Source organism: Eptatretus burgeri, chromosome 16 (genome assembly GCF_056783735.1).
Source record: "Eptatretus burgeri isolate ZD-2024b chromosome 16, Ebu_testis_v1, whole genome shotgun sequence".
Lineage (NCBI taxonomy): Eukaryota > Metazoa > Chordata > Myxini > Myxiniformes > Myxinidae > Eptatretus > Eptatretus burgeri.
Genome location: NC_140976.1, coordinates 16006372 through 16033835, shown reverse-complemented (window position 1 = coordinate 16033835; position 27464 = coordinate 16006372). Strand labels below are relative to the sequence as shown.

The 27464-nt window shown below is 47.9% G+C and overlaps 2 protein-coding genes across 9 annotated transcripts in view; both read right to left on the bottom strand.

Moving 5' to 3' along the window:
• LOC147010601 (CTP synthase 2-like) overlaps window positions 1-27464 on the bottom strand; it is a 125652-nt gene that overhangs the window by 80603 nt on the left and 17585 nt on the right. The window contains exon 2 of one of the 8 annotated variants that reach the window (XM_085859245.1): window positions 26942-27061. The exons of the other annotated variants lie outside the window; for them this stretch is intronic. The gene's annotated coding sequence lies outside the window, so the exon portion shown is untranslated. The remainder of the gene's footprint in view (window positions 1-26941; window positions 27062-27464) is intronic. 8 annotated transcript variants of the gene reach the window in all.
• Window positions 715-7583, bottom strand: LOC147010602 (uncharacterized). Its single transcript, XM_085858902.1, has 2 exons — window positions 5271-7583; window positions 715-4968 (listed from the first exon to the last, which is right to left on the bottom strand). Exon 2 carries the CDS (start codon window positions 4442-4444, stop codon window positions 2840-2842), a length of 1605 nt encoding a protein of 534 aa, XP_085715028.1. The 5' UTR covers window positions 4445-4968; window positions 5271-7583; the 3' UTR covers window positions 715-2839.

Below are 27464 nucleotides of genomic sequence, written 5' to 3'. Positions count from 1 at the left end.
TAAGAACCCGTACAAGTTTCGATTTATAGTGGGTGCCAGGCAGTGTTCTACCAAATAGTTGTCGGTAATAGTTAACTCAGGCTTACAAGTTGTTAGGGAACAGTTCAGGAAACATTTATCAATTGAGATGAATTCTGATATGAACACTTTCTGGAGCATTAATTCTTCTTTTGAGTTCTTAGACAGCATTAGATGTCTCAATATCAAGTCAGTTGAAGTTTTTGATTTTTAAAAAACTTTATATACAAATTTGGATTTCATACTAGTGAGGGATTCCACTCTTCAAAGTGATCAACAAGGTTTTTAACTCTTTTAACAAGTTTTTATGTGTCATGTTTGATAGAGCATTCTTTTGTAAAAAATATAAATACTCAAGTTTTCATTGTTTTGATAAGCAGAAGTTTAAGGATGCTGTTAGCTTTATTTTATTAAACACTTTTGTGTCTTTTTGTGGGATAATGTTTAAACAGGTTAAGGGTATTCCCATGGGTGCGAATTGCAGCCCCCTACTAATGGACATTTTTCTTATTTTCTGTGAATTTTCATTTATGCAGAAACTGATGGAGGAGACAAAAATTAGGATTAGCCAAAATATTATCTCATACATGTCAAAATATATATATATATATATATATATATATATATATATATATATATATATATATATATATATATATATATATATATATATATATATATACACAGTATATAGAAAACACATATACTGTTACGGTTCTAGGAACCGTACGCATACAACATACAGGTGTCCCAAGTCAGTTATGCCGTTAAGTATATGTGTAGACAGAACCCCTCCTTGTGTGTAGTGGGAAATCGAAGGGGTGCGTTGCAATGTTTTTTTAGTTAGGGTAATAAATGTTCATATCCCATCCTCCATTGCGATCCACGGTACCCGAGCGCTTGCAGCCTTCGGTTCGCTGGCAACAACGTACCACGGTCCATCTGTTGTCTCTGGAGGCTTATTTTTTCGAGACAGAATCTTCGCGATCGCAGTTCCTATTCGGATTCTCCAAACGCTCCAACTCTTTCTTGACGAGTTCACACGCGTGGAGTGGGCGGGCCTCGCCGGTGCCTGGCCGAGGCCCCGCCCAGAAAGGGCGGACCCATGGGAACCCGTCCAATCATGGCGGACAGTGACGTCAGTTTTGACGAAGGCCCCGCCCCACTGATGGAGGTCTATAAACCACGACACCATCCTCAGTCTTGAGTTATTTTGGGGAGGGGGTCGCTCGTTCTGCGCTTGGAGGTCGGAGAATTCGTTAGTGGGTGGTTGGAGGTCGGAGTTGGTTGGAAACGAAGGGGTTCCTGCTGCTTGGCTCTGATCACGTCTCGCCCCGATGGCCCGACTACTGGTCCGGGCCCACTCGAGCTCCTCCACGGACCCGAACTCCACACGGGCGGCTGTGGACCTGACTGCACGACTGTTGGCAGGTGCCACACCACAGAGCATTCCTTTCCCCGAGACTCAAGTACTCGAAAGAACTGCGACCTCAGCTCACCTCCCTCCCTGGCTACAAAAGTCCTTTGCCTTCAACTTGGTTTATTTTGTCTGAGTGTGTGTGGCGCCGTCCATTAAGTAGAATTGTACAAGTTATTCCAACCTTGTAAATCTTGCCTGTATTATTCTCACGACAAGTCTGCTCTGTGTCTGCTTTATAAGTTGCTGTAAAATTGTCGCACTACATCTTTCTCTCATCTTCCCCTGCATAACACTCAAATAAACTTGTTACCTGTACCGTATAACTTTCCTCACTTTATTGTTAATAAATTATTATTAGAAATGTTCCCAGTTCGTTTCCGTCCTTTCTTTCATTGGTCCAGCATGGTTCGGATCTGAGTTTTAGCCGTGTCTTTGTTCCCGTTAATCTGCTCATCCGAGCCGGCACGGCTTTGGCAGTTCCGCACGACTGCACCCGAACCGGAGTTGGTAGTCGATTGGTCCAACATGGTTCGGATCTGAGTTTTAGCCGGGTCTTTGTTCCCGTTAATCTGCTCATCATACGGCTTTGGCAGTTCCGCTCGACTGCATCTGAACTGGAGTTGGTAGTCGGTAGTTGGAACTCTACCGCAGTCGGTAGAGTGACCCGGTTTGAGCAAGACGTGCCGAGGGTGTGGTTCCCCGGGAGACAACAACGCGTGGTTAATTGGGTGAATTGGTTCTAGATAAAAAGACCCTACGCCATGCAGTGGAGGTATTGGCGTCCACAGTCGGTTAAGCGACCCGCCGCCTCACGGAGTTATCCGGAGCGACGGCCTACAATTCTGGAGAGTCCGGTGGGAATTGACGTAACTCAGGCATGAGAGTGAGTCTAAAAAAAATAGCTGAAAAAAAAACGATGGGCCGAGGCGAAAAAAACTTTCAGGCCGGGGTTCGGGGGCCGCCCAGGCCCCCGAACGCTAAAGGTTCCAGGTGTTCTCACCTGCATTCCACTGCATTTCCTGGTCCCTTTTAAGAGGATTGTGTATATTGTTGTCCTTGTTAACAGGGTAAAAGCACTGAAGACAATCATTGAAGACATGAAATTCATCTTGCAAATTATTAATCAATGTTGTAATGTAAATTGTTGTCAAAATTCATTGTACAAATCATGAATCAATCTGTAGGATAATATTCTTTCATTGTCTTTATAGCAAGTTAAACAAAGTTGACAATGATTGATACCAAGTTGCATAATAAGTTTGCATAATAAGTTGACAATAATTGATAACAAGTTGCACTAAAAGTTTGCATAATAAGTTCACAATTGGTAACTGTTGCATCCACTAGTTGTTGAGTTCTTGAGTCGATAATGTCGACAGGCGCCTAACCACTGAACATTGATCACTTCTTTGTCTTTTGGTTCAGGTTGAGCTTTTTCTTGCTTGCACGTTGGTGGGAAAGTCTTGCCTTCTTTGCAGCCTTCTCAGTCGGTTCTTTGGTCTTGCGCTTGGTCAACTTACTGAGAGCAGCTGCACCCACTTCTCGCCTTCTTTCTTCTTCTTTGTCCCTCATGTCTGCCAGTTCTGCCTTGTAGGTTTTGTAGGCTCCCCTCATGTTCTTGCACAGGTCTAGGTCTATGGGACTGTGCAGTTTGTCAGTCCTACTGTAGTACTCCACTGCAGTTTTTCCTGATGATCGAAGATTGTACTTGACACCCATCACTGCGCTGTAGGTCTCCATGTTTAGTCGGTGTGATCTGACATCCAAGACATCTCCCATGAGATTGAAGGCACTCTCAACTTGTGGCCCATGGAAGCAGGACAGCAGAGCCTTCACCATTCTTGAGAGAAGGGGGTACTTTCCACCTTCAAAGACCTTGGTCCACCAGTCGTCGATGCGAGCAGACTCATCTTCCTGAGCTGGTGGCAGGCTAGAGTCGATATGGAAACTCCGAACCTCCAGTTCAAAGGCATCACATCCCTCTGGTGCAAGGACATTTGTCACCAGGCGTGGCAACTTCAGGAGCTGCTCCTGGCTGACAGTGTGCCCTCTGCTGAGTGGATCAATTGCTGAGGAACTTCTGAGGACAGCATTATGCAGGGGCATTTTCTTCTGGAGGTACTTTCCACATGTCACATAGGCCTTCTCCACACTCTGCAAGAAGTCATGCACTTCTCCATCTCCACTCTGGGCAGTGTTGACAATCTCAGACACACCAACTCCAAGAAACATCTTCTTCACTTGTAGCAGGTTGGCTTTCTCATCCAGGTCGAGGGTCTGAAGTCTCTTGCCTGAGGATGGCAGCTTCTCAGGTTTGACAAAGCAGGCCATGAACTCTCGGACAAGGTCCACCTGCTGGTCATTGAGCTTGTGGATCAGTGGGGCCTTCATCTCAAACAGGAGGATGTACTTCTTCAGCAGCGGGAACACTGATGTATAGAACATCAATATCAGTCTCATCAATCTCTTCTTGTGGAAGACTCGCAGCAGTATACGCTCCTTTCGTGCCTTGCCATCTTTGGTCATATTCTTCTTCTTCAGAACATCATGGATCTGGCGTATTCTCTCCTTGGCTTTTGTGTCTACGTGCCTGCGATGGTAGACCTCCACAATCCGTGACAAGTAGTGTGTGCGATCAGCTTGAGAGAGGAAGCCAAAGTAGAAGACAACAAAGGCATCCCACAGCCGCAGAGTGTCAACACTGACATCATACACAGAGAGCCACCTGTGCCTGACATACCGCTCTGGCATGGTATACCGGACACCAATCAGCCCACAGATTTCCTGCAAGAACTGCTTTAACTCAGGTGACCACTTGAAGTCATTGTAGATGTCAGAGAGCATGCGCTCTGCAAAATTGTCGAATGGGTCGCTCAGCTTCTTGGACGTATTGTGAGCATGGTGACAGGAGTCCCAATCTATGTCCAACATGTGTGGGGCATTGTTTACCCTGATGCGAACTTCGACTTCCGACTTGGATCCCCGCATGACTGAGCAGGAGTCCATGAGGATGGATATGCAGTTCTTCCATGGTAGCTCATACTTCTTCAACAAGTCAACCAGTTCCTGGTGCAACGAGGCACTGTCCACTTTGATCACAACAAGGGACTCTAGATGCTGCACTATGACCTGCTTATGCAGTGGGCTGTAGTAACTGGCCAGGACACACAAGACCCTCTGATGGTTTGTGCTTGTTGACTCATCAATGTTCAGAGAGAAGTATTCCCTCTGCAGTGCTGATATCAACTGGTGATGAACGGTATTGTCCTAGTCCAAACCTAAGCTTGTAGGAAGCAGATGTCCTGTCCATTGTGAGCTGACCAAGGGCCTTTGCATCCAGGTTGAGTGCTTTGGCCAGGCTTATCAGTTCAGGGGCAAGGCTGAATGGTAGGGAATGCTTGCGAGGAAGGCAAGGACCATGGCTTGAGCATTGGATACCCTGTCACCTATTGGTACAGCAGGCATCGGTGTACAGGGGATGGGGGCAGTAGAAGCAGCAGTGCAAGAGGTAGCAGAAGGTGAGGAAACACCTGGAGAAAAAGCAAAACCCAAAGCCAATGCAGAGTAAAAAAAGAAAAGCCAATCACCATTTATAATGCGTGCTTCAGAAAGTGAATTCAGTGACCGGTACAGTGATTACACTAAGCCTCAGACTCTTAGTCATTGCCAGGTGCTATTGGTGGTAAACAAGATTGACCCAATTCTGAGTTATGGCTTGCTTGCCAATTAACATAATTTATTACTGTAGTGAAAGTGCACCACACCACACTACACTACATTGAGAGCATAGATGTCTACTGTGTACATGTATAAAGCCCAAGGCTATATTTACCAGGAAGACTGTAATTGGATGCCCGGATTCTCTGAATATCACGATGCTTCTTGCTCTCCGCATGGGATTCCAATGACTTGTACCCACGTCCTCCATAAACAATCTCCTTTGAGCACCATGTGCATACAGCCTTTCCTGGCTGGGCTATCTTTTGAATGAAAGCCCCACAAGCCACCGTACCGCATGGCATACGCTCCAGCCATTCCCACTTCCAGGAATTCTTGCAAGTCTTGTCAATTAGTGCAGCCAAACAAGCATCACAATCCCGGGACAGCCTGCGGCTACTGAATGCGGCCATGTTTTAGAAGCGACCTTGGCCTTGCACACTCGGAACACCATGCCTCTAGCTCGATTAATGCTGCTGTGACAGTTTCAGGAGTAATGCGGCGAGGTGGTCCGAATGTTATGTTAATGAATCTGGCAATGACGTCAGTGCAGAGTGCCGGGAATCTGTATTAGGGACCTCGGAATACTTTTTTTATAAAGATCGTCGGCTGTGTGAAATCACTCCCAACAATTGACTTAACACCACCTATACCCCCTATTTTTTCTCAACGGATTTGTGCTTAACTCAGGAACGTTCCTGGGTGAATAAATTCGCGGAATTTTCTCATGCCGGGTAACTTTCCCCACCAAGCAGTCGTTCTTGCCACCGGACCACAATATATATATATATATATATAGGTCAAAAGTTTTAGAACACCCCAATTTTTCAGTTTTTACTGAAATTTAAGCAGTTCAAATCCAGTGAAGAACCTGAAATGGTACAAAGCGAAGCAGTAAACTGCCAGAGGTTTAAAAAAAAAGTTTAGGTTACCAAAAAACTGAAAAATAATGTAAATTTCAGAGTTGTTTAAAAAGGCCCTTTTCAGGGAACAAGTAATGGGTTAGCAACTGCAGCTGTTCTGCAGCAATGGAAGTAAATTAAGCCTTGAAAGTTGATGCAAACAATTCCTACAGGTGTCACAACTTTTGTTGATTAGTTACAAACCCTCTGTCTGTATAAAAGCAGTGTTGGAACAGACTGTGTTGCTACACCCTCTGAAGCATTATTTGGACAATATTGCACTGCAGGAAGTAGTATATTGCCATCATAATGGCGAGAAAAAGACAATTAACAAAGGAAGACAGACAGACCCTTAAAAGTGAAGTTCTTTCCTTTCGAGAAATTGCAAAGAAGCCAAGGTGTCAGTGAGTACAGTTTCCTACACCATCAAAAGGCACTTGGAAACTGGAGGAAACTCTCACAGGAAGATGTCTGGCAGACCCAAAGCCACAACACAATCAGAAGACAAGTTTCTGAGAGTCAACAGCTTGCGTGATAGGCGGCTCACAGGACAGCAGCTTCAAGCACAGTTTAACACTGATCGAAGTAAGGAAGGCTCCGTTTCAACTGTGAAGAGAAGACTTCGAGCTGCAGGTTTGACAGGTCGAGTGGCAGTAAGAAAGCCATTGCTAAGATGGCAAAATAAGAAAAAGAGGCTTGCCTGGGCCATGAAGCACCGCCAGTGGACTACTGAAAACTGGAAGAAGGTCTTATGGACCGAAAAATCAAAATTTGAAATCTTCGATTCATCATGCAGGGTTTTTGTACGCCATCGAGTAGGCAAAAGGATGGTTCCTCAGTGTGTGACACCAACTGTCAAACATGGAGGAGGAACGTGATGATCTGGGGCTCTTTTGCTGGATCCAGAGTTGGCGACTTGCAGAGAGTGACTGGCACCCTAAACAAAAAGGGCTGCCACAGCATTTTGCAGCATCAGGCAATACCCTCTGGTCTATGCCTAGTTGGTCAGGGGTTCATCCTTCAGCAAGATAACGACCCAAAACATACCTCCAGGCTATGTCAGAACTACCTTAGAAGAAAAGAACAAGAAGGAAGGCTTCAAATAATAAAATGGCCAGCACAGTCTCCAGACTTAAACCCCATCGAGCTGGTTTGCGATGAACTGGACAGAAGGGTGAAAGCAAAGCAACCTACAAGTGCAACACATTTGTGGGTACTTCTGTAACAGTGTTGGGAACAACTTTCCGAACAATATTTGATTTCCATTGTAGAAAGAATGCCACGAGTATGTTCGGCTGATATATCTGCAAAAGGTGGCTGCATTGATGAGTCAAAAATTTAGATTAAATTTTGTTCAACAAAACAATGCCATGATTTCTTTTTAATCTGCAATTGTTTATTTGTTCAATGCTTTAATTTCAGAGTACATTGAAACATTAAACTGCTTAAATTTCAGTAAAATCTGGAAAACATGGGGGTGTTCTAAAACTTTTGACTGGTCGAGTATTTTATTTTATATATATATATATATATATATATATATATATATATATATATATATATATATATATATATATATATATATATATATATATATATATATATATATATATATATATATATATATATATATATATATATATATATATATATATATATATATATATATATATATATATATATATATATATATATATATATATATATATATATATATATATATATATATATATATATATATATATATACATACACATATATATAAAATTTATCAATTTATAGATGGTATTAAATAATGAAGGTATTGAGATTTAATAAAAATACAATAAATAAGTACTATTTATAAAATACATCATCAATAAGCATTAAAACAATTTATTGGTGGTTGCTAAAGGCCCAGTCACACCTTCACGTTTTAGCCAGCTTATGCCGATTTTTGGAAAATTTGTGTAAAACGCTGGTAACGTCGAATACGTTATGGGTAAGTTTTGACAACATTGAGAGCACGCTGAAAAACACTGCCATACGTCGTAGTACGCTGGCTTTAAACGTACTTTTCGGTTGTCCTCAAATTTTCCATGCTTGAAATTTTAAGACTTATGACAGCGTATGACTCACACGTTCCGCATAACGCTGGCCATAAGTTGTAGCCACGTTACGCGATCGTTGACACACATTACTTGTAAGTTACTCAAAAGTCGAAACACGTCGAGGTAATGTTTAGCGTACCCGAAACTTATTTCTAACCTATGAGTAACGTGTTGTAGGCACGTTACGCGATCGTTGACACATGTCGACACACGTTACTTGTAAGGTACTCATAAGTCGAAACACGTCAAGGTAATGGTTAGTGTCAGTGTTCCAGACTACCAGGGTTTTTTTTTTTTTCTTCTTCTTCGGTATGACGGTGATGTCGACACTTCGATTTCTAGTGCGGTTATAATATAATATTATTAAAAGGCTGCCGCTCAACGATTTAAATCATAACCGCACTAGAAATCGAAGTGTCGACTTCACCGTCATGCCGAAGAAAATAAATAAATAAATAAAAAACGGAGTCTGGAACACTGACGCTAACCATTACCTTGAGTGTTTCGACTTATGAGCACCTTACAAGTAACTTTTGGCGACGTGTGCCAACGTTCGCATATCGTGCGTACAACTTGTTCCCATCGCATGCGGAGCGTGTGTCACACGGCAAGTACGTCGTAAAATGTTTAACACGTTTATAATTACAATACGTACTCCACTTAATACGACGTATGATAGCGTACTTTAGCATTTTATTCACGCATACCAAACTTACCCATACCGTATTCGACGTGCGCCAGCGTTTTAGACGCATTTTTCAGAGGTCGGCATACGCTGGCAAGATCGCCAAGGTGTGACTGCGATGTTGACACTTCCATTTCTGCGGCGGTTATGATTTGAATCGTTGTGCGGCAACCTTTTAATAAGCTACGTCACGTCATCGTCGGCGATGCGTGCAGCGCGCTATGCATAAGTTAGACTATCGTTGGGCATAGGTTGGGAAGGCCGGCAACAGGCTCAGCATTCGTTGGTATAAGTTAGCTATAACACAACGAAACGTTCTGTGTCCGTTACTAATATGTTATGCATACGACCAACTCGTTATGAATACGTCCGAATCTTTAAAAAAAAACATCAAAAGTTCAACGTAAGCCAGCGTTTTACATACATTTTAATACGTTACCATTGCTGGCTAAAACGTCAAGGTGTGACTGGGCCTTAAGATACGCAGTGCTGCATGTTAAAATCTGTTGTTAATGACAGTTTGAATATTTGAATGACAGTTTGAGTCTATGGTTCGATGGAGGTGCTGTGTAATGGACATGCCGACAAGGTAAAGTGTTTTTCGCTTAATATATTAAAATATAAAGTGGTGTATGATTAAAGTTATTATGTGGTAATACTTTAAATAAAAGTAATAATTAAACAAGTTTGAACAAAGGATATTGCATTGCTGTGTTGACCAACTCTGAACACAACTTTGAGGATGCGGGTCCATTGAAATTGCTTGTAAGTTGAGGTTACAACTTTATCCCACAACTAAAATAGCTTTTATAAGTACTTAACAGTACATAATATATCTGTGTTTGTGTGTTTTTCAGTCATGGCCAAAAATATTGGCACGCTTGCACTTTTTTCAAATAACTCACAATTTTCTCGAAAAATAAGTTGAAATTGACGAAAGTATTTTGTCTCCACAATTCTATATTTTACTGTTAACATTACAGAACCTTTGTTTTTGATTCAGAACTTAATATATCCTTTAAAATCAGAAAATAAAAAGAAATGGCATTGACAAAATTATTGACACCCTCGACTTAATATTGGATAGCACAGCTTTTGAACAAAATAACTGGTCAAGCACTTCCTATAGCCATGAATGAGCTTCCTACACCTCTCGACTGGTAGTTTGGTCCACTCTTCTTGTGAAAACTGCTCCAGTTCTCCCATATTTGAAGGGTGCCTTCTCCCAACTGCTGCTTTCAGATCTTCCCACAAGTGTTCAATGGGATTTAGATCTGGACTCATTGCTGGACACTTCAGAACAGTCTAGCATTTTATCTTGAACCATTCCTGGGTGCTTTTTGAAGTGTGTTTGGGGTCATTGTCCTGCTGCAAGACCCATGACCTTCAACAGAGACCCAGCTTTCTGACACTAGGTTGAATATTGCGCTCCAAAATGCCTTGATAATCTCCTGATTTCATGCACACATTCACGGCATCCAGTGCCAGAGGCAGCACAGCAACCCCAAAACATCAATGAACCTCCTCCATGTTTGACTGTCGGGAAGGTGTTCTTTTTTGAACTCTTCATTTAGTTTTCTGTAAACATAGAGATGATGTGCTTTATCAAAAGCTCTACTTTGGCCTCATCTGTCCACAGGACATTCTCCGAGAAGGATTTTGGCTTGTTCGTGTGCGTTTTAGCAAACTCCAGTTGGGCTTTCTTATGTCTCTCAGCAGTGGGGTCCTCTTGGGTCTCCTACCATAGAACCCCCTTTCATCGAGTTGGCAATGGATAGTGTGAGTTAAAACTGTCATACGTTGTACCTGAAGGTCAGCTTGAATCTGTTTGGCAGTTGATCGACGTGCTTTCTCCACCATTTGAACAATCCTTCGCTGCAATATTTGATCAAGTTTTCTCTTGTGGCCACGTCCAGGCAGGTTGGCGACAGTGCCATGGGCCTTAAACTTCCTGATAACATTGTGTACGGTGGACACAGGAATATCAAGGTCTTTGGAGATGGACTTGTAGCCTTGAGATTGTCCATGTTTGGCTACAATCTTGTGTCTGACCTCTTCAGACAATTCTCTGGTTTTCTTTCTTTTCTCCATGCTCATTGCGGTACATAGTGACACAAAATAGCAGAATGACTTCTTTTCTCGATTCAAACTGGTTGAACGAGTGATTTTTATATATTGCATGCACCTGTAGCTCATCACAGGTGAGTTTAATTCCAAATTGAAGGAGAATCACCTGCTTGAAATCTCAGTATTTCTAACAACTTCTAAAAGGAGCCAATAATATTGTCTGGGCCATTTTAGGATTTCTGTGTGGAATAAGCTAAGGAATAAGCCAAGAAAATTTAATCATTATTTTCAGTTTTTTTTTGTTTTGTTCCACTGTAAACCAAAGAAATACAAATGTGGATTCCAAAAGATTGTACAATTTCAACATTTTCTGGAAGAAATGGTGTGGTTTTTTTAAAAAAGTGCAAAGGTGTCAATACTTTTGGCTACGAGTGTGTGTGTGTGTGTGTGTGTGTGTGTGTGTGTGTGTGTGTGTGTGTGTGTGTGTGTGTGTGTGTGTGTGTGTGTGTGTGTGTGTGTGTGTGTGTGTGTGTGTGTGTGTGTGTGTGTGTGTGTGTGTGTGTGTGTGTGTGTGTGTGTGTGTGTGTGTGTGTGTGTGTGTGTGTGTGTGTGGTGCGGTGCAGTGCGAGTTTATGTCTGACTTCCTTCTTGGAACGATGGTGCAGTAATTGGTCTTCGTTTTGATTTCCCACTGTCCACCACCCCTCACCCCCCCCCCAACTCTGTCTTCCCCTCCCCCCTTTCTCCCCATCCTTCAAAGGAAGAGGGCATTCTTGCTTCATTAAAATGGTGGAACATTTAACTCTGTCCCCTCTCATGTCCACTTTAATATTATGCAATTACCAACTTCACATCCACCAACATTCTCACAACCTACTTTCCCAGCTTCCAAACTTCTCCTTCTACTCCATTCACATTCCCAGTAGCAATGAGATATATCCCAAGAGACAATTATCAAAATAGCTTCAGATCCCCATTCACAATCTCATGTCCCATGTAAATTCCATGGAATTGCCACTCTCAAGTGATTGTGAATTGCCTAATTACATTAATAAACTATCCTACATTCATTATCCTTTGAGATGCACTGCAAGTTGCCTGTGCCCACAAGGGATTTTAAATGAGGTAGGCAAAAATGTAAACGGCGTCTTCAGTCATCGAGCTGGCAAGCTGAGAGCAACAACAGCATTTATTGCCACATCAAATGCAATTTAAATGCTCTAATGGCGGTAAGGTGCTCCATTTGAAACTGTTTGTTTGATATATGCAGCTTTTTGATGCCGAGGTTACACAATAAAAAAAAATTGTATTACTGTCAAAGGCAGTGACAAATTGCAAATTAATAGTTGGAGGATAGACACTACAACACACACCACAAACACACCAAGTAAACAAGATACAAAATAACAGCTGTCGTGCTGGCTAAATTGCATGGACGCTGCAAACTGGAATAAGGCCTTTCTTCGCCTACACTTGGTTCAAATGGAATTCTGGGTGGTCATTCGGGCACCTCGCCAGGGTCCTAATCCAAGATGGAAGCCAAGCGGCAATTCATCGGCACGGAGATTAATTTAATGAGCTGCATCTCTGCTGATCTGGAAATGATGAGACACAGGTTTGATAAATACAACATCTATACCAACAAAGGTCCATGTACGTGTGCATGTGTCAGAGTACATCTCTCCTCCATAACTCCAAAACCATGAAACCGAGCTGCCTGAAACTTTGCATGCATACGAAGGGAACTCCAAGGGAGTGCATCAGTGAAAATTGGGTGTTTGGGTTAATCAAAACACCCCTTTTAGAGATAATTAACAGCCTTATTTAATTATAAACTTTTTTTCAGGCGCATTCTCAGCCACCACACTCTCCATGGGGTCCAAAGGAACATCCTGACTTACCTCGCTGGGGTCTGAAGCCACCATGTTTTATGGCCTACTCAACCATGCCTTGACTTGGAACAGGCCACAGCGATTTATTAATGATAGTGATTTCCCCCCCCCCCCCACCCCACTTCCTCACTCATATTATTGAATGTCTGATCAAAGCTACGAATCACTGGGTACATTGCAATGATTATAAACGCCCGGAGATGCCAACGTTCATAGTTTCATATAATTTCCGCACATGCCATAAACTCGAGAATCTCTTAAACTATGCCAAGTTACAAAATTTAAGCTCCACAATCAAACTTTGCAGCAGTTCCGACTGCTGAATAAAAAAAAGTGCTCATTTGTCAAATTCGGATATATTTGATATTTTGGGTATCGCCGGGAGGTGTGTGTTTAATATGACAGCTCGGTGATTGCCAATCACATGCCAAGCAAGCCGTTCCTCATCAATCATTTTGTTCGAGTGCTTGAAGGTCCCATGACACTCAAAATTTTCTGGTTATTTATATATTAACTTGACCTTCCTAATGAAGAAATCACCCATGTTTCTTTTTTTTTTTTAAATCAACAATGGGATAATTAGACCAGTATTTCGAACATTTGTAGTGCTTTTCACAACTTGCTGTGCCCCGCCCCTCAAAAAAGTTGAATTCAGCTAACCGCAGGTCACGTGACCGTTGACATCATCTCCAGAACGCGACTCGTACAGAGTGGATTGATTAGACGTCGGCACCGTATAAATGCATTGTGCACATGTGTTTGCTTTCTCACTGATCGTCTTAATTCCTGTGATTGTTTAGTGGAAAAGAAATTCTGCTTCTGAGCCGTGTATGCACAACAATCACGAGGCAATTATTTATCCCTTTACTACGTTGTCGTAGTCGTGTACAAATCCAATACATGTATGCGCAATAAAGGGCTATACCATGTCCACAAAATATAAAATGTGACTGTTGAACCTTTCCATTAAAAAAGAAACTTACAGGGACATACAAGTAAAATACCAAAGATTAATATTGCATCATTTCAAGGCGCAAGGAGATAATTTTAAAATCAAATTAGCATGCATGATGGGAAGAGTTGTGACGTTGGACAAATTTCTATTTATAGCCCTCAGATCAAAGGGACATACGCAAGTGTGACAGATTACGTGACAGAAGACACAGGACAGAATAGCCAATTATACAACAGCGCGATGTCACCGTGCTGTAGCAATGTAAAAAACCTGCACCCACATTTTGCAGCTTATTGGGTTGTTCGTTGAAACCAGCCTGCTGGGATAGGTACGATTCCACATACATGCAAGCCAGGTATGGCTGCACTCAACATACATGGGTTTATTCTAAAGTGAAGGTACTGCTTCCATTGGCTTGCTATTCATTAACAATTAGCCAAAATGCTGTAATAAATGAACAGGGAAAAACATGTTAGCACAACTATGAAAGACAAATTTATCTGTCCAATTACACGGCCTCATAGCCTCGGGACTCTTACGCATTTGACTTATACATTGTGTACATGCTAATACAAGTTATTTATCAACTCTAGAGTCTAGACTAGTCCGATAAATCTGTCGTCCGTCCGACTAGCCCGATAAATCTAACGTGCTGTAGCTTTTTTTTATTATTCTATTTTCTTCATTGTTTTCCACAGGTGCTACATGACGACAGTAGGAATAAAATAAATAAAAATGGAACAGAACGTCAGACTTATCGGACTACTCTAGACAATTGTGTTGCAAGGTGTGTTCTGCACACAAGTTTTCATCGTATCCGGACAGCGAGATTGCTTCGTTTTATGCGCGGAGAGATATGGCCGATGACATGGGCTGGCCTTGCTTGCGATTCATTCGCCCTGGAGCAACATGCCCGCTCCGCTACACTGGTCACGTCACCTCACTAAAATATTTCTGATATCAAGCAGTATGCAAGTCGAATTTACATTATTGAACTACGAATAGGATTTTGTCTAACCAGTTATTATTGCCAAGTCTTCCTTCGATGTCCTCCCGATCATCATGAATGCCAGGAATTTCATTGCCAGTTTCCTCTGCTTGTTCTGCTTCGGGCTCGAACTGGTAAGACAGTATTCCATTTCCAGCTGCCTGAACTTCACCTCCCACGACTACGTTATCCGACAATTCTCCATCTGATTCAGACCAAAATCCTTCATTTCTCTCACACTCACTGTCGCTACCAAACAAATCAAAATCCATGTCATCCATTATTCAAAACCAAATGTTTGATTTTTTTGAAGCAGGAATGAACGAAGCGTTTGAGTCGACCAATCGAATGTGGAAACGCACAGAAAGCCAATACAATCACGTGGACCACCAACCTGAGTAATTTACGTGCAGCCTTTGTTGTTCTGGAGATGACGTCATGTGGGTTACGACTCTTTCAGTGGATTTCGGCAGACTTTTTAGGGGCGTTCCCCAAGAGGTTTGTTTTTTTTTATTTTACATTTTACAGAACGAGTATTGTGAAAAAACATTGTCAGATCAGAAATCACGATGAAAAACTCCTATAGGAAATACATATTTATGCAATTTCAGTACTTTTGAGTGTCATGGGACATTTAAGCCACGAGGCGAGTGCTCTTCAACATTTTCCCCGTTACTGAATACTGGATATCGATCAAATTGAACAATGATCAGGGAACACTCGCCTGCGATGGCCCCACGTTGTTCTGTGATCACTTCATCATAGATAAAAAATACAATAAAATTAAATTAAATTAAACGTTTTGATAGCATCAAGATAGGAAAGCCAAGAAGTATGCACGCTCGCTTCAAGCTGTCGAGCCTGGGTTTGAATCCCAACCTAGCGATAAACTGTCATCCCGGTGTTTCACAGGCAGGGTGATTCATCAATGTGTGTGTCATTAAACTGGATGTCACAGCTGCTGGAATCCACTCCACTCCACCTCTCTCCCTTCCCCACCACCACCACTCCTCCTCCTCCCCCTCTCTCCCTTCCCCACCACTCCTTCTCCCTTCCCCCCCCCCACCACCACTCCTCCTCCTCTCTCCTTCCCCCCCCCCACCACCACTCCTCCTCCTCTCTCCCTTCCCACCCCCACCACCACCACTCCTCTCTCCCTTCCCCCCCCCACCACCACCACTCCTCTCTCCCCTCCCCCACCACCACTCCTCCTCCTCTCTCCCTCCCCCCCCCCCCCACCCCCACTCCTCTCTCCCTCCCCCCCCCCACCACCACCACTCCTCTCTCCCTTCCCCCCCACCACCACCACTCCTCTCTCCCTTCCCCCCACCACCACTCCTCCTCCTCTCTCCCTTCCCCCCCACCACCCCTCCTCCTCCTCTCTCCCTTCCCCCCACCACCCCTCCTCCTCCTCCTCTCTCCCTTCCCCCCCACCACCCCTCCTCCTCCTCCTCTCCCTTCCCCCCCACCACCCCTCATCCTCCTCCTCTCCCTTCCCCCCCACCACCTCCTCCTCCTCCTCTCCCTTCCCCCCACCACCACTCCTCCTCTCTCCCTTTCCCCCACCACCCCTCCTCCGCCTCCTCCTCTCTCCCTTCCCCCACCACCCCTCCTCCTCCTCCTCCTCCTCCTCCTCTCCCTCCCCCCCCCACCACCACTCCTCCTCCTCCTCCTCCTCCTCCCCCTTCCCCCCCACCACCACTCCTCCTCCTCCTCTCTCCCTTCCCCCCCCACCACCACTCCTCCTCCTCTCTCCCTTCCCCCCACCACCACCACTCCTCCTCCTCCTCCTCCTCTCTCCCTTCCCCCCACCACCACTCCTCCTCCTCTCTCCCTTCCCCCCACCACCACTCCTCCTCCTCTCTCCCTTCCCCCCACCACCACTCCTCCTCCTCCTCTCCCCTTCCCCCACCACCACTCCTCCTCCTCTCTCCCTTCCCCCCACCACCACTCCTCCTCCTCTCTCCCTTCCCCCCACCAACACTCCTCCTCCTCTCTCCCTTCCCCCCACCACCACTCCTCCTCCTCTCTCCCTTCCCCCCCACCACCACTCCTCCTCCTCTCTCCCTTCCCCCCACCACCACTCCTCCTCCTCTCTCCCTTCCCCCCACCACCACTCCTCCTCCTCTCTCCCTTCCCCCCCACCACCACTCCTCCTCCTCTCTCCCTTCCCCCCACCACCACTCCTCCTCCTCTCTCCCTTCCCCCCACCACCACTCCTCCTCCTCTCTCCCTTCCCCCCACCACCACTCCTCCTCTCTCCCTTCCCCCCACCACCACTCCTCCTCCTCCTCTCTCCCTTCCCCCCCCACCACCACTCCTCCTCCTCTCTCCCTTCCCCCCACCACCACCACTCCTCCTCCTCTCTCCCTTCCCCCACCACCACCACTCCTCCTCTCTCCCTTCCCCCCCACCACCACCACTCCTCCTCTCTCCCTTCCCCCCACCACCACCACTCCTCCTCCTCTCTCCCTTCCCCCCACCACCACCACTCCTCCTCTCTCCCTTCCCCCACCACCACCACTCCTCCTCTCTCCCTTCCCCCCCACCACCACCACTCCTCCTCTCTCCCTTCCCCACCACCACCACTCCTCCTCCTCTCTCCCTTCCCCACCACCACCACTCCTCCTCTCTCCCTTCCCCCCACCACCACCACTCCTCCTCTCTCCCTTCCCCCACCACCACCACTCCTCCTCCTCTCTCCCTTCCCCCCACCACCACCACACCTCCTCCTCTCTCCCTTCCCCCCACCACCACCACACCTCCTCCTCTCTCCCTTCCCCCCACCACCACCACACCTCCTCCTCTCTCCCTTCCCCCCACCACCACCACTCCTCCTCCTCTCTCCCTTCCCCACCACCACCACTCCTCCTCCTCCTCCTCTCTCCCTTCCCCCCACCACCACTCCTCTCTCCCTTCCCCCCACCACCCTCCTCCTCCTCCTCTCTCCCTTCCCCCCCACCACCCCTCCTCCTCCTCCTCCTCCTCTCTCCCTTCCCCCCACCACCACCCCTCCTCCTCCTCCTCCTCTCCCTTCCCCCCACCACCACTCCTCCTCCTCCTCCTCCTCTCTCCCTTCCCACCCACCACCCCTCCTCCTCCTCCTCTCCCTTCCCCCCCCACCACCACTCCTCCTCCTCCTCTCTCCCTTCCCCCCACCACCCCTCCTCCTCCTCCTCTCTCCCTTCCCCCCCACCACCCCTCCTCCTCCTCCTCTCCCTTCCCCCCCCACCACCACTCCTCCTCCTCCCTCCCTCCTCTCCCTTCCCCCCACCACCACTCCTCCTCCTCTCTCCCTTCCCCCCACCAACACTCCTCCTCCTCTCTCCCTTCCCCCCACCAACACTCCTCCTCCTCTCTCCCTTCCCCCCACCACCACTCCTCCTCCTCTCTCCCTTCCCCCACCACCACTCCTCCTCCTCTCCCTTCCCCCCACCACCACTCCTCCTCCCTCTCTCCCTTCCCCCCCACCACCACTCCTCCTCCTCTCTCCCTTCCCCCCCACCACCACTCCTCCTCTCTCCCATCCCCCCCACCACTCCTCCTCTCTCCCATCCCCCCCACCACTCCTCCTCTCTCCCTCCCCCCACCACTCCTCCTCTCTCCCTCCCCCCCACCACCCCTCCTCCTCCTCTCTCCCTCCCCCCACCACTCCTCCTCCTCTCCCTCCCCCCCACCACTCCTCCTCCTCTCCCTCCCCCCCACCACCACTCCTCCTCTCTCCCTCCCCCCACCACCACTCCTCCTCTCTCCCTCCCCCCCACCACCACTCCTCCTCTCTCCCTCCCCCCACCACCACTCCTCCTCCTCCTCCTCTCCCTTCCCCCCACCACCACCCCTCCTCCTCCTCCTCTCCCTTCCCCCACCACCACCACTCCTCCTCTCTCCCTTTCCCCCCACCACCCCTCCTCCTCCTCATCTCTCCCTTCCCCCCACCAACCCTCCTCCTCCTCCTCTCCCTTCCCCCCACCACCACTCCTCCTCCTCCTCCCCCTCCTCTCTCCCTTCCCCCCCACCACCACTCCTCCTCTCTCCCTCCCCCCCACCACCACTCCTCCTCTCTCCCTCCCCCCACCACCACTCCTCCTCTCTCCCTCCCCCCCACCACCACTCCTCCTCTCTCCCTCCCCCCCCACCACCACCACTCCTCCTCTCTCCCATCCCCCCCACCACCACTCCTCCTCTCCCATCCCCCCCCACCACCACTCCTCCTCTCTCCCATCCCCCCCACCACCACTCCTCTCTCCCTCCCCCCCACCACCACTCCTCTCTCCCTCCCCCCCCACCACCACTCCTCCTCTCTCCCATCCCCCCACCACTCCTCCTCTCTCCCATCCCCCCCACCACCACTCCTCCTCTCTCCCATCCCCCCCACCACCACTCCTCCTCTCTCCCATCCCCCCCACCACCACTCCTCCTCTCTCCCATCCCCCCCCACCACTCCTCCTCCTCTCTCCCTTCCCCCCCACCACCACTCCTCCTCCTCTCTCCCTTCCCCCCACCACCACTCCTCCTCTCTCTCCCTTCCCCCCACCACTCCTCCTCTCTCCCTTCCCCCCACCACCACTCCTCCTCTCTCCATTCCCCCCACCACTCCTCCTCTCTCCATTCCCCCACCACTCCTCCTCTCTCCATTCCCCCCACCACTCCTCCTCTCTCCATTCCCCCCACCACTCCTCCTCTCTCCATTCCCCCCACCACTACCCCTCCTCCGCCTCTCCCTTCCCCCCCACCACCACCACTCCTCCTCCTCCTCTCCCTTCCCCCCACCACCACTCCTCCTCCTCTCTCCCTCCCCCCACTCCTCCTCCTCTCTCCCTCCCCCCCACCACTACTCTTCCTCCTCTCTCCCTTCCCCACCACCACTCCTCCTCCTCTCTCCCTTCCCCACCACCACTCCTCCTCCTCCTCTCTCCCTTCCCCACCACCACTCCTCCTCCTCTCTCCCTTCCCCACCACCACTCCTCCTCCTCCTCTCTCCCTTCCCCACCACCACTCCTCCTCCTCCTCTCTCCCTTCCCCACCACCACTCCTCCTCCTCCTCCTCTCTCCCTTCCCCACCACCACCCCTCCTCCTCCCCTCTCCCTTCCCCCCCCCCACTCCTCCTCCTCCTCCTCTCTCCCTTCCCCACCACCACTCCTCCTCCTCCTCCTCTCTCCCTTCCCCACCACCACTCCTCCTCCTCCTCTCTCCCTTCCCCACCACCACTCCTCCTCCTCCTCCTCTCTCCCTTCCCCACCACCACTCCTCCTCCTCCTCCTCTCTCCCTTCCCCACCACCACTCCTCCTCCTCCTCCTCCTCCCTCCCTTCCCCACCACCACTCCTCCTCCTCCTCCTCCTCTCTCCCTTCCCCACCACCACTCCTCCTCCTCCTCCTCCTCCTCTCTCCCTTCCCCACCACCACTCCTCCTCCTCCTCCTCCTCCTCTCTCCCTTCCCCACCACCACTCCTCCTCCTCCTCCTCCTCTCTCCCTTCCCCACCACCACTCCTCCTCCTCCTCCTCCTCTCTCCCTTCCCCACCACTCCTCCTCCTCCTCCTCCTCTCTCCCTTCCCCACCACTCCTCCTCCTCCTCCTCTTCTTCTCTCCCTTCCCCACCACCACTCCTCCTCCTCCTCCTCCTCTCTCCCTTTCCCACCACCACTCCTCCTCCTCCTCTCTCCCTTTCCCACCACTCCTCCTCCTCCTCCTCTCTCCCTTCCCCACCACCACTCCTCCTCCTCCTCTCTCCCTTCCCCACCACCACTCCTCCTCCTCCTCTCTCCCTTCCCCACCACCACTCCTCCTCCTCCTCTCTCCCTTCCCCACCACCACTCCTCCTCCTCCTCTCTCCCTTCCCCGTCACCACTGCTCCTCCTCCTCTCTCCCTTCCCCACCACCACTCCTCCTCCTCCTCTCTCCCTTCCCCACCACCACTCCTCCTCCTCCTCCTCCTCCCTCCCTTCCCCACCACCACTCCTCCTCCTCCTCCTCCTCTCTCCCTTCCCACCACCACTCCTCCTCCTCCTCCTCTCTCCCTTCCCCACCACCACTCCTCCTCCTCCTCTCTCCCTTCCCCACCACCACTCCTCCTCCTCCTCCTCTCTCCCTTCCCCACCACCACTCCTCCTCCTCCTCTCTCCCTTCCCCACCACCACTCCTCCTCCTCCTCCTCTCTCCCTTCCCCACCACCACTCCTCCTCCTCCTCCTCTCTCCCTTCCCCACCACCACTCCTCCTCCTCCTCCTCCTCCCTCCCTTCCCCACCACCACTCCTCCTCCTCCTCCTCCTCTCTCCCTTCCCCACCACCACTCCTCCTCCTCCTCCTCCTCCTCTCTCCCTTCCCCACCACCACTCCTCCTCCTCCTCCTCCTCCTCTCTCCCTTCCCCACCACCACTCCTCCTCCTCCTCCTCCTCTCTCCCTTCCCCACCACCACTCCTCCTCCTCCTCCTCCTCCTCTCTCCCTTCCCCCACCACTCCTCCTCCTCCTCCTCCTCTCTCCCTTCCCCACCACTCCTCCTCCTCCTCCTCCTCTTCTTCTCTCCCTTCCCCACCACCACTCCTCCTCCTCCTCCTCCTCCTCTCTCCCTTTCCCACCACCACTCCTCCTCCTCCTCTCTCCCTTTCCCACCACTCCTCCTCCTCCTCCTCTCTCCCTTCCCCACCACCACTCCTCCTCCTCCTCTCTCCCTTCCCCACCACCACTCCTCCTCCTCCTCTCTCCCTTCCCCCCCACCACTCCTCCTCCTCCTCTCTCCCTTCCCCACCACCACTCCTCCTCCTCCTCTCTCCCTTCCCCACCACCACTCCTCCTCCTCCTCTCTCCCTTCCCCACCACCACTCCTCCTCCTCCTCGCTCCCTTCCCCGCCACCACTCCTCCTCCTCCTGTCTCCCTTCCCCACCACCACTCCTCCGCCCCCTCTCTCCCTTCGCCACCACCACTCCTCCTCCTCCTCTCTCCCTTCCCCACCACCACTCCTCCTCCTCTCTCCCTTCCCCACCACCACTCCTCCTCCTCTCTCCCTTCGCCACCACCACTCCTCCTCCTCTCTCCCTTCGCCACCACCACTCCTCCTCCTCTCTCCCTTCGCCACCACCACTCCTGCTCCTCCTCTCTCTCTCTCTCTCTTCCCCACCACCACTCCTCCTCCTCCTCTCTCCCTTCCCCACCACCACTACTCCTCCTCCTCCTCTCTCCCCCCCATCCCTCCTTACTCCCACACCCAACCACAGTGTCCCTACCTCCTTATTCCTCCATCTCCTCCTCCCCTCCTTAATTTACCTGTCATCCGGATGGTGGTTATCTCCTGACGTGTGCAGACAGTGGTTATGTCCAAACAGATCCTCCCCTTACACTGCCTTATCTTGCCCTCTCCTCACGTATCTGGACAATGGTTATGTTATAATAGGGGAGAAGTGGTGGTGGTGGAGGTTTTTAGACACATTGCAGAAGGGAGGAGTCATGTTTCATTTGCAAAAATGCAGATGTCATCGTGAAGCCAATTTATATTTATTTTGCATGCTCATTAACCTGTCCACTGCACAACAGGAGCCGGGGTTTTGCAATCACGTTTGTGTTTGTGTGTAGGCCATAACTTTTTGAACCATTTGAGCTTTTGTCAAATTTTCAACAAAGCTTTCTTATGAGAATATGGAGAAAACAAATTAAGAATTTAGTCAAAAAGTGAAGAGGTCAAGAGGTCAAAGGTACCATTTAGCACATGGAAGTTGAAGAAGTCCGAAAACAAAGCAGATGGGCTATGGATTTTTCAGATGCTTTCTTGTTTCAATTGCAATGTGTATTTTTGGCTGCCACCCACCTTCCTCTATATTTTCTTGAAACCCAGGAACCTCACCCCTATTTCCCATAGGCACTTTCTATTAACCATCGCAGTTTTTAATATTGTGTCATTTACTTGGAAAGTAACTCACGTGATATTTTGGGTTTACTGGACTTCAATCCTGGAAAATTTTCTGCTTCACACCATCACTTGAGAAGGATCCTCAAGCAAACCCAACTTGGTATTTTCTTTGTCATCCACTGGAAGAGGATCAGTCTCTTGAAATTCTCGGCCTCACCATCTGTCATGACCTTTCCGAGGTCGACCACATGGTAAAGCTGGCCTCCAAAGCCAAATACAGACTGGGAATCCCCAGTCGATCCAAGGTTGTTTTTGTTTTTGCTATTTTTTGAATACAATGTCGAGACTTGCATGAGAACTAACACGCCAAACGTACAACAGGGGAAGCAGGAGACAAGAGGGGCGGGAGAGGGAAGGACAAAACAGTGTGGAACAGACACATTAGGAGATCTGTGGAAGGGTTAGGGATGGGGTGGGGTACACAGGGTAAACAAGATGGACACCACAGGGACTTTCAGGAAGGAAAGCAGGGCATTGAAGGAGATGGGTTTTGGGTGGATTAATGGGGGTAGAAAAGATCGTGGTTTTGGAAGGGAGAAGATAAGAGATGGTGATGAACAGCTGTTTTGAAGACCTGGAGGGAAGAGTGCGATTGAAGAAAGTGTGGGAGTTTATTCCAAAGGCAGGAAAAGAGGAATGAAAGAGCGAAGGTGAGCAGTGATTCCTGTTTTTGGTAGTTTTTCCAAAAGGGGGTTACTGACAGAACTTGAGCACCCTGCGGAAATATGTGGGGGACATATAGCAGACAGAGCTGGGAGGCGAGGCCAGAGAGTAAAGGACAGAAAGACCACCGACCTGTCTGCGGTGAGTGAGTGAGAGACCCAAAGACTCAGCTTCATCGTGGGAGATACCAATGATCACAAATGCCTTGGTTTCCACAGCATGAAGCAGAGAAAGGTGAGAGGTAAGAGGGCAGGAGCACCAGCCCAAAGGGGAGATCAGTACCCCATCAGGCTGTGGACAAAAACTTTGTATGTGGCCAGGAGCACAGTAGTGCCAAGGAAAGACTTTGCATGACAGAGGATGCCCAGTCGGTGACTGGCGTTGGAGGCCAGCTTGGAAATGTGGCTTTCCCAAGAAAGATCATGGCAGAAAGTGAGACACAGAAGCTTGAATGAAAGGATTTCAAGAGGATTGTTGAGAAAGTAGATTGGGGTTTTTTTTCCAAGACCGTCCTTTTGGAGAAACATAGTGAGAGTGTGAGATTTGTCAGGATTGAAAGACACGTTCCAAGTGTTGGACCAGCTTGTGATTTTATCTAGATCTGCAGAGTGAAGAGGCTGCTGCTTGCCGATCTGAGGGATGATAGATGGTACGCAGATGGTGGAGTCATCAGCAAAGAGATAAAGAGGATTTTTCAGAGTCAGAGAGATCATTGATGAAAACCAGAAAAAGCAAAGGGCCCTGAACACTGCCTTGAGGAACTCCAGCCTGGAGAGGAAGAGGGAGTGAAATAACTCCATTGAGGGCTACAAGTTGGCTGCAACAGGAAGAGAGTTTGGTGAGCAGGGCAGGGTGCCTGACCGTATCGAAAGCACATGATATGTTGAGAGATGGCTCTGATTTCATGTCTGACATTGAGGATCTTCATCCATTGTTGGGAAAGCAAGAGCAGCAAGTGCAGGGTCAAGTGACCTGGTCTGAATGCAAATAGATGATTGGAAATCAGGCCATTGGAGAAGAGGAAGGATTTAATGTCTGAAGCGATGATGGATTCCATAACCTTGCTGATTGGGAGAAGGCTGATTGTTCTGTAGTTGCAGGGATCTGTTTTTGCAACTTCTTTGCAGTGTGGTAATGTTTGCTGATTTCAAGCAGATGGCAGATGACCTTGAGCAAATGAGAGGGAGAATATAACAGAGAGAGGGTGAGCAAGAGCAGAGCAGCAGGTTTATAGGACACGTGGGATGATGCCGTCTGGACCGGTTGTAGAATCTGAGTCGAGGTTTGACAGCAAGCTCTCCACTTTGTCAGCAGAAAAGGACACAGAGTCCAGGGACAGCTGGGTGCGACTGGGTAAGGTGGGTGTAGAAAGTGATGGGTTTGGGAGACAAGATTTCGAAGCAAACATGGAGTTTAGGCATTCAGCCTTTTCACGTGCAGTGTCAGCTGTGCGGCCATTTGAGGAAAGGGGAGGGGTGGAGGGGGAACAAACACGAGACACGACCAGTATTTTAAGGAGGGAGACAGGTTGGAGAGTTCACACTTAATATTCGAAGAATGTTTCCGGCTCTCCTGAGGATAGACACACACTAGTTCCGAGCTTTGTGGAAGGAACTGAGATTACCTTCAGTTGGATTTGCCTTCCATGATGTGAAAGCAAGTTGTTTCAGGACAACTGCCTCGCCACAAGCTTCAGTGTACCATGGGCGGGAGGAAGGGTATGACAACTGAAGACGAGATGGGATAAATCTGTGCATGAGAGAGCAAGTTTCTTTGAAAGAATGCCCAGGATGAGTTGATGAAAAAAAAAAAAAAATCAGAGCTACTCAGGTTATAAGGCCTTCATCCAAAGCTAAATGGAGTACTGCTTGTACTACAGGCTGGTGCCTTAACATCACATCAGTCTCTCCTGGATTCCGTGGAATCGAATAGTCTCAAAATTCTTGTAATCTCCCATGAGGAGACCAAAGTACAAGGTTTGTTGTGCTCAAATTGAAGGGAGGTTAGGCTCTGTTTTCTACCATTTATTCTCAAACATTGCCCCCTCTGCTCTCAGTCCTTTCACTCTCCCCAGAAACTTCATGAAATATGTATTCTTCCAGGAACGCCCTTCAACTTCAACTTCCAAAATCCAGGTCGACTGCACACATCACCTCTTATCTCGTACAACTCCAATCAATGGAACCAAATCCCCAGAGGTTGTTGTGTCTCACTCTTCAACCAAGCAGTGCTCCATCATGTCTCTTCATCCCCAATTCTGATCCATGATCTATATTTTCCCATTAACCCTTTCTAATCCAACCATCTTACTTGCTCATTTGTGTTTCCTCCCATCCCCCCTTTCCTCTTTATTTATTCCCACGATGTTTGTCCCACTATCAGTTCTATCTTGCTCTTCCATGAACCTCCTGTAAAAAAAAATTAAAAAAAAATAAAAAAAACTAATAGATTAACAAAATATCAATGAACAAAGTACAGTTACATCAAATGGAACTTCAATTCACCACAAGCACCTTTCCTTGGAGAGAAGAGAACAAACTGAAGGGAACAAACTGAAGAAAGTTATTTCACAATTGAAAGGCAATGAAAACCGTTGACAGCAAAACAGGAGGCAAGGACCTCGATTTAGACATGAAACACAAGATAAACTAGAAGAGCACTCACAAGAGTGCATACCTCCACCCCATAATGCCTGAACCACGAGAACATATCGGGCCCAATATATTTTTTGATATACAGTGCAACATATCGTTTTTGAGCCTGATCTCTCAATGGTAAAGAATCACTTTTAAAAATCACAGTAGTCGGATCTGGATTTGGATCTTCACCAAAATCCAATCAATTTGTCGTGGTCACACACCCAACCTGTCCACCAAGTTTCATCCGAATCGGTCGACAACTTGAGATATCATGCTGCACATCTGTTTAGCCCTATCTCTCAATGGTGAAGAATCACTTAAAAAATTATTGTAGTGGGATGCGGATCTTCATCAAAATGTAATCAGTTCGTCCTCACTTGTCACACACCAAAACTGTCTACAAAATTTAATCCGGATCAGTTGGCAACTTTGAGATATCCTGCACACAGACAAACAAACAAGAAGACATCGTACAGAGCACGATACTTGTAAAATCCATGAAACAAATTTGACCTCAAAAATAATTGGTGATTGAATACAGTGACCTGAAATATAAATGCTCTTCAAATTTCAAGTCAATTGGATGAAAATTAAGGATCTTAGAAATCTCACCTAAGTTGTTGACATTTAGCCTATGTTGACCTTTTGACCTCAAAACCAATAGGCTTCTTCCTGATGACAAACTCTACCATGTGGTGAAGTTTCGTGAAGATCAGTTCAAAATTGTAACCATAAACAGACAGAAAGACAAGACAGAATAACAAAACCGACTGAAGAAAAAAAATCTTCCATTTTGCAAGTAACAGAGGTGTGATAACATCACCTCCTTCATCTTCGGTGGTAGAGGTAATAAATAAAATGTTGGAGGGTTGAATAAGTAAATAAATAAAAAACAGTAAATCACTTTTTAGCCTCTTGGGAGTCACTCTTGATTTCAACAACAAAGGTGGTTCAAGATAAACATACTGATCGTTGATGAACATGTTAAAATGCGTTTACATCAACACTAGCCGTGTAGTAAAGGATGTTCATTAGATAAAGCTTTTGTCCACAGCCTGATGGAGTACTGCTCTCCCCTCTGGGCTGGTGCTCCTGCCTCCCACCTTTCTCGGCTTCACGCTGTGGAAACCAAGGCATTTCGGATCATTGGCATCTCCCACGATAAGGCCAAAAAAAAAAAAATGTTGCATTGGCGTAACGGGTCATTGAAAAATAGGGTAGGTAGGTAGGGATTTTTTTTTTAAATAAATCTCTCCCAAAATCTCCCTCGGCTCGAGTACCCCCCCTTTTTGTCGGCGACCCCCCCCCCCCCACTCAAAAAAAAACTAGTACAGTGAACCTTGCCTAAATCGAACTTGCATAAGTCGAATAATCGCCTAAGTCAAAGATCTTATCAAGTTCTCTTCTCTTTATATTGTTGTGGTTACCAAATTCGCAAACCACCATTCAGGTCCCTCAGGTGAGGTATCTCGGTAAGTACATGTGTAGTTAGGCCCAAACCCGTTGTCTAGTGGGAATACAT

What these genes read in the sequence shown, in the direction of transcription:
- LOC147010602 (XM_085858902.1), bottom strand. Translation starts at nt 4,444, where the DNA reads ATGGACTCCTGCTCAGTCATGCGGGGATCCAAGTCGGAAGTCGAAGTT.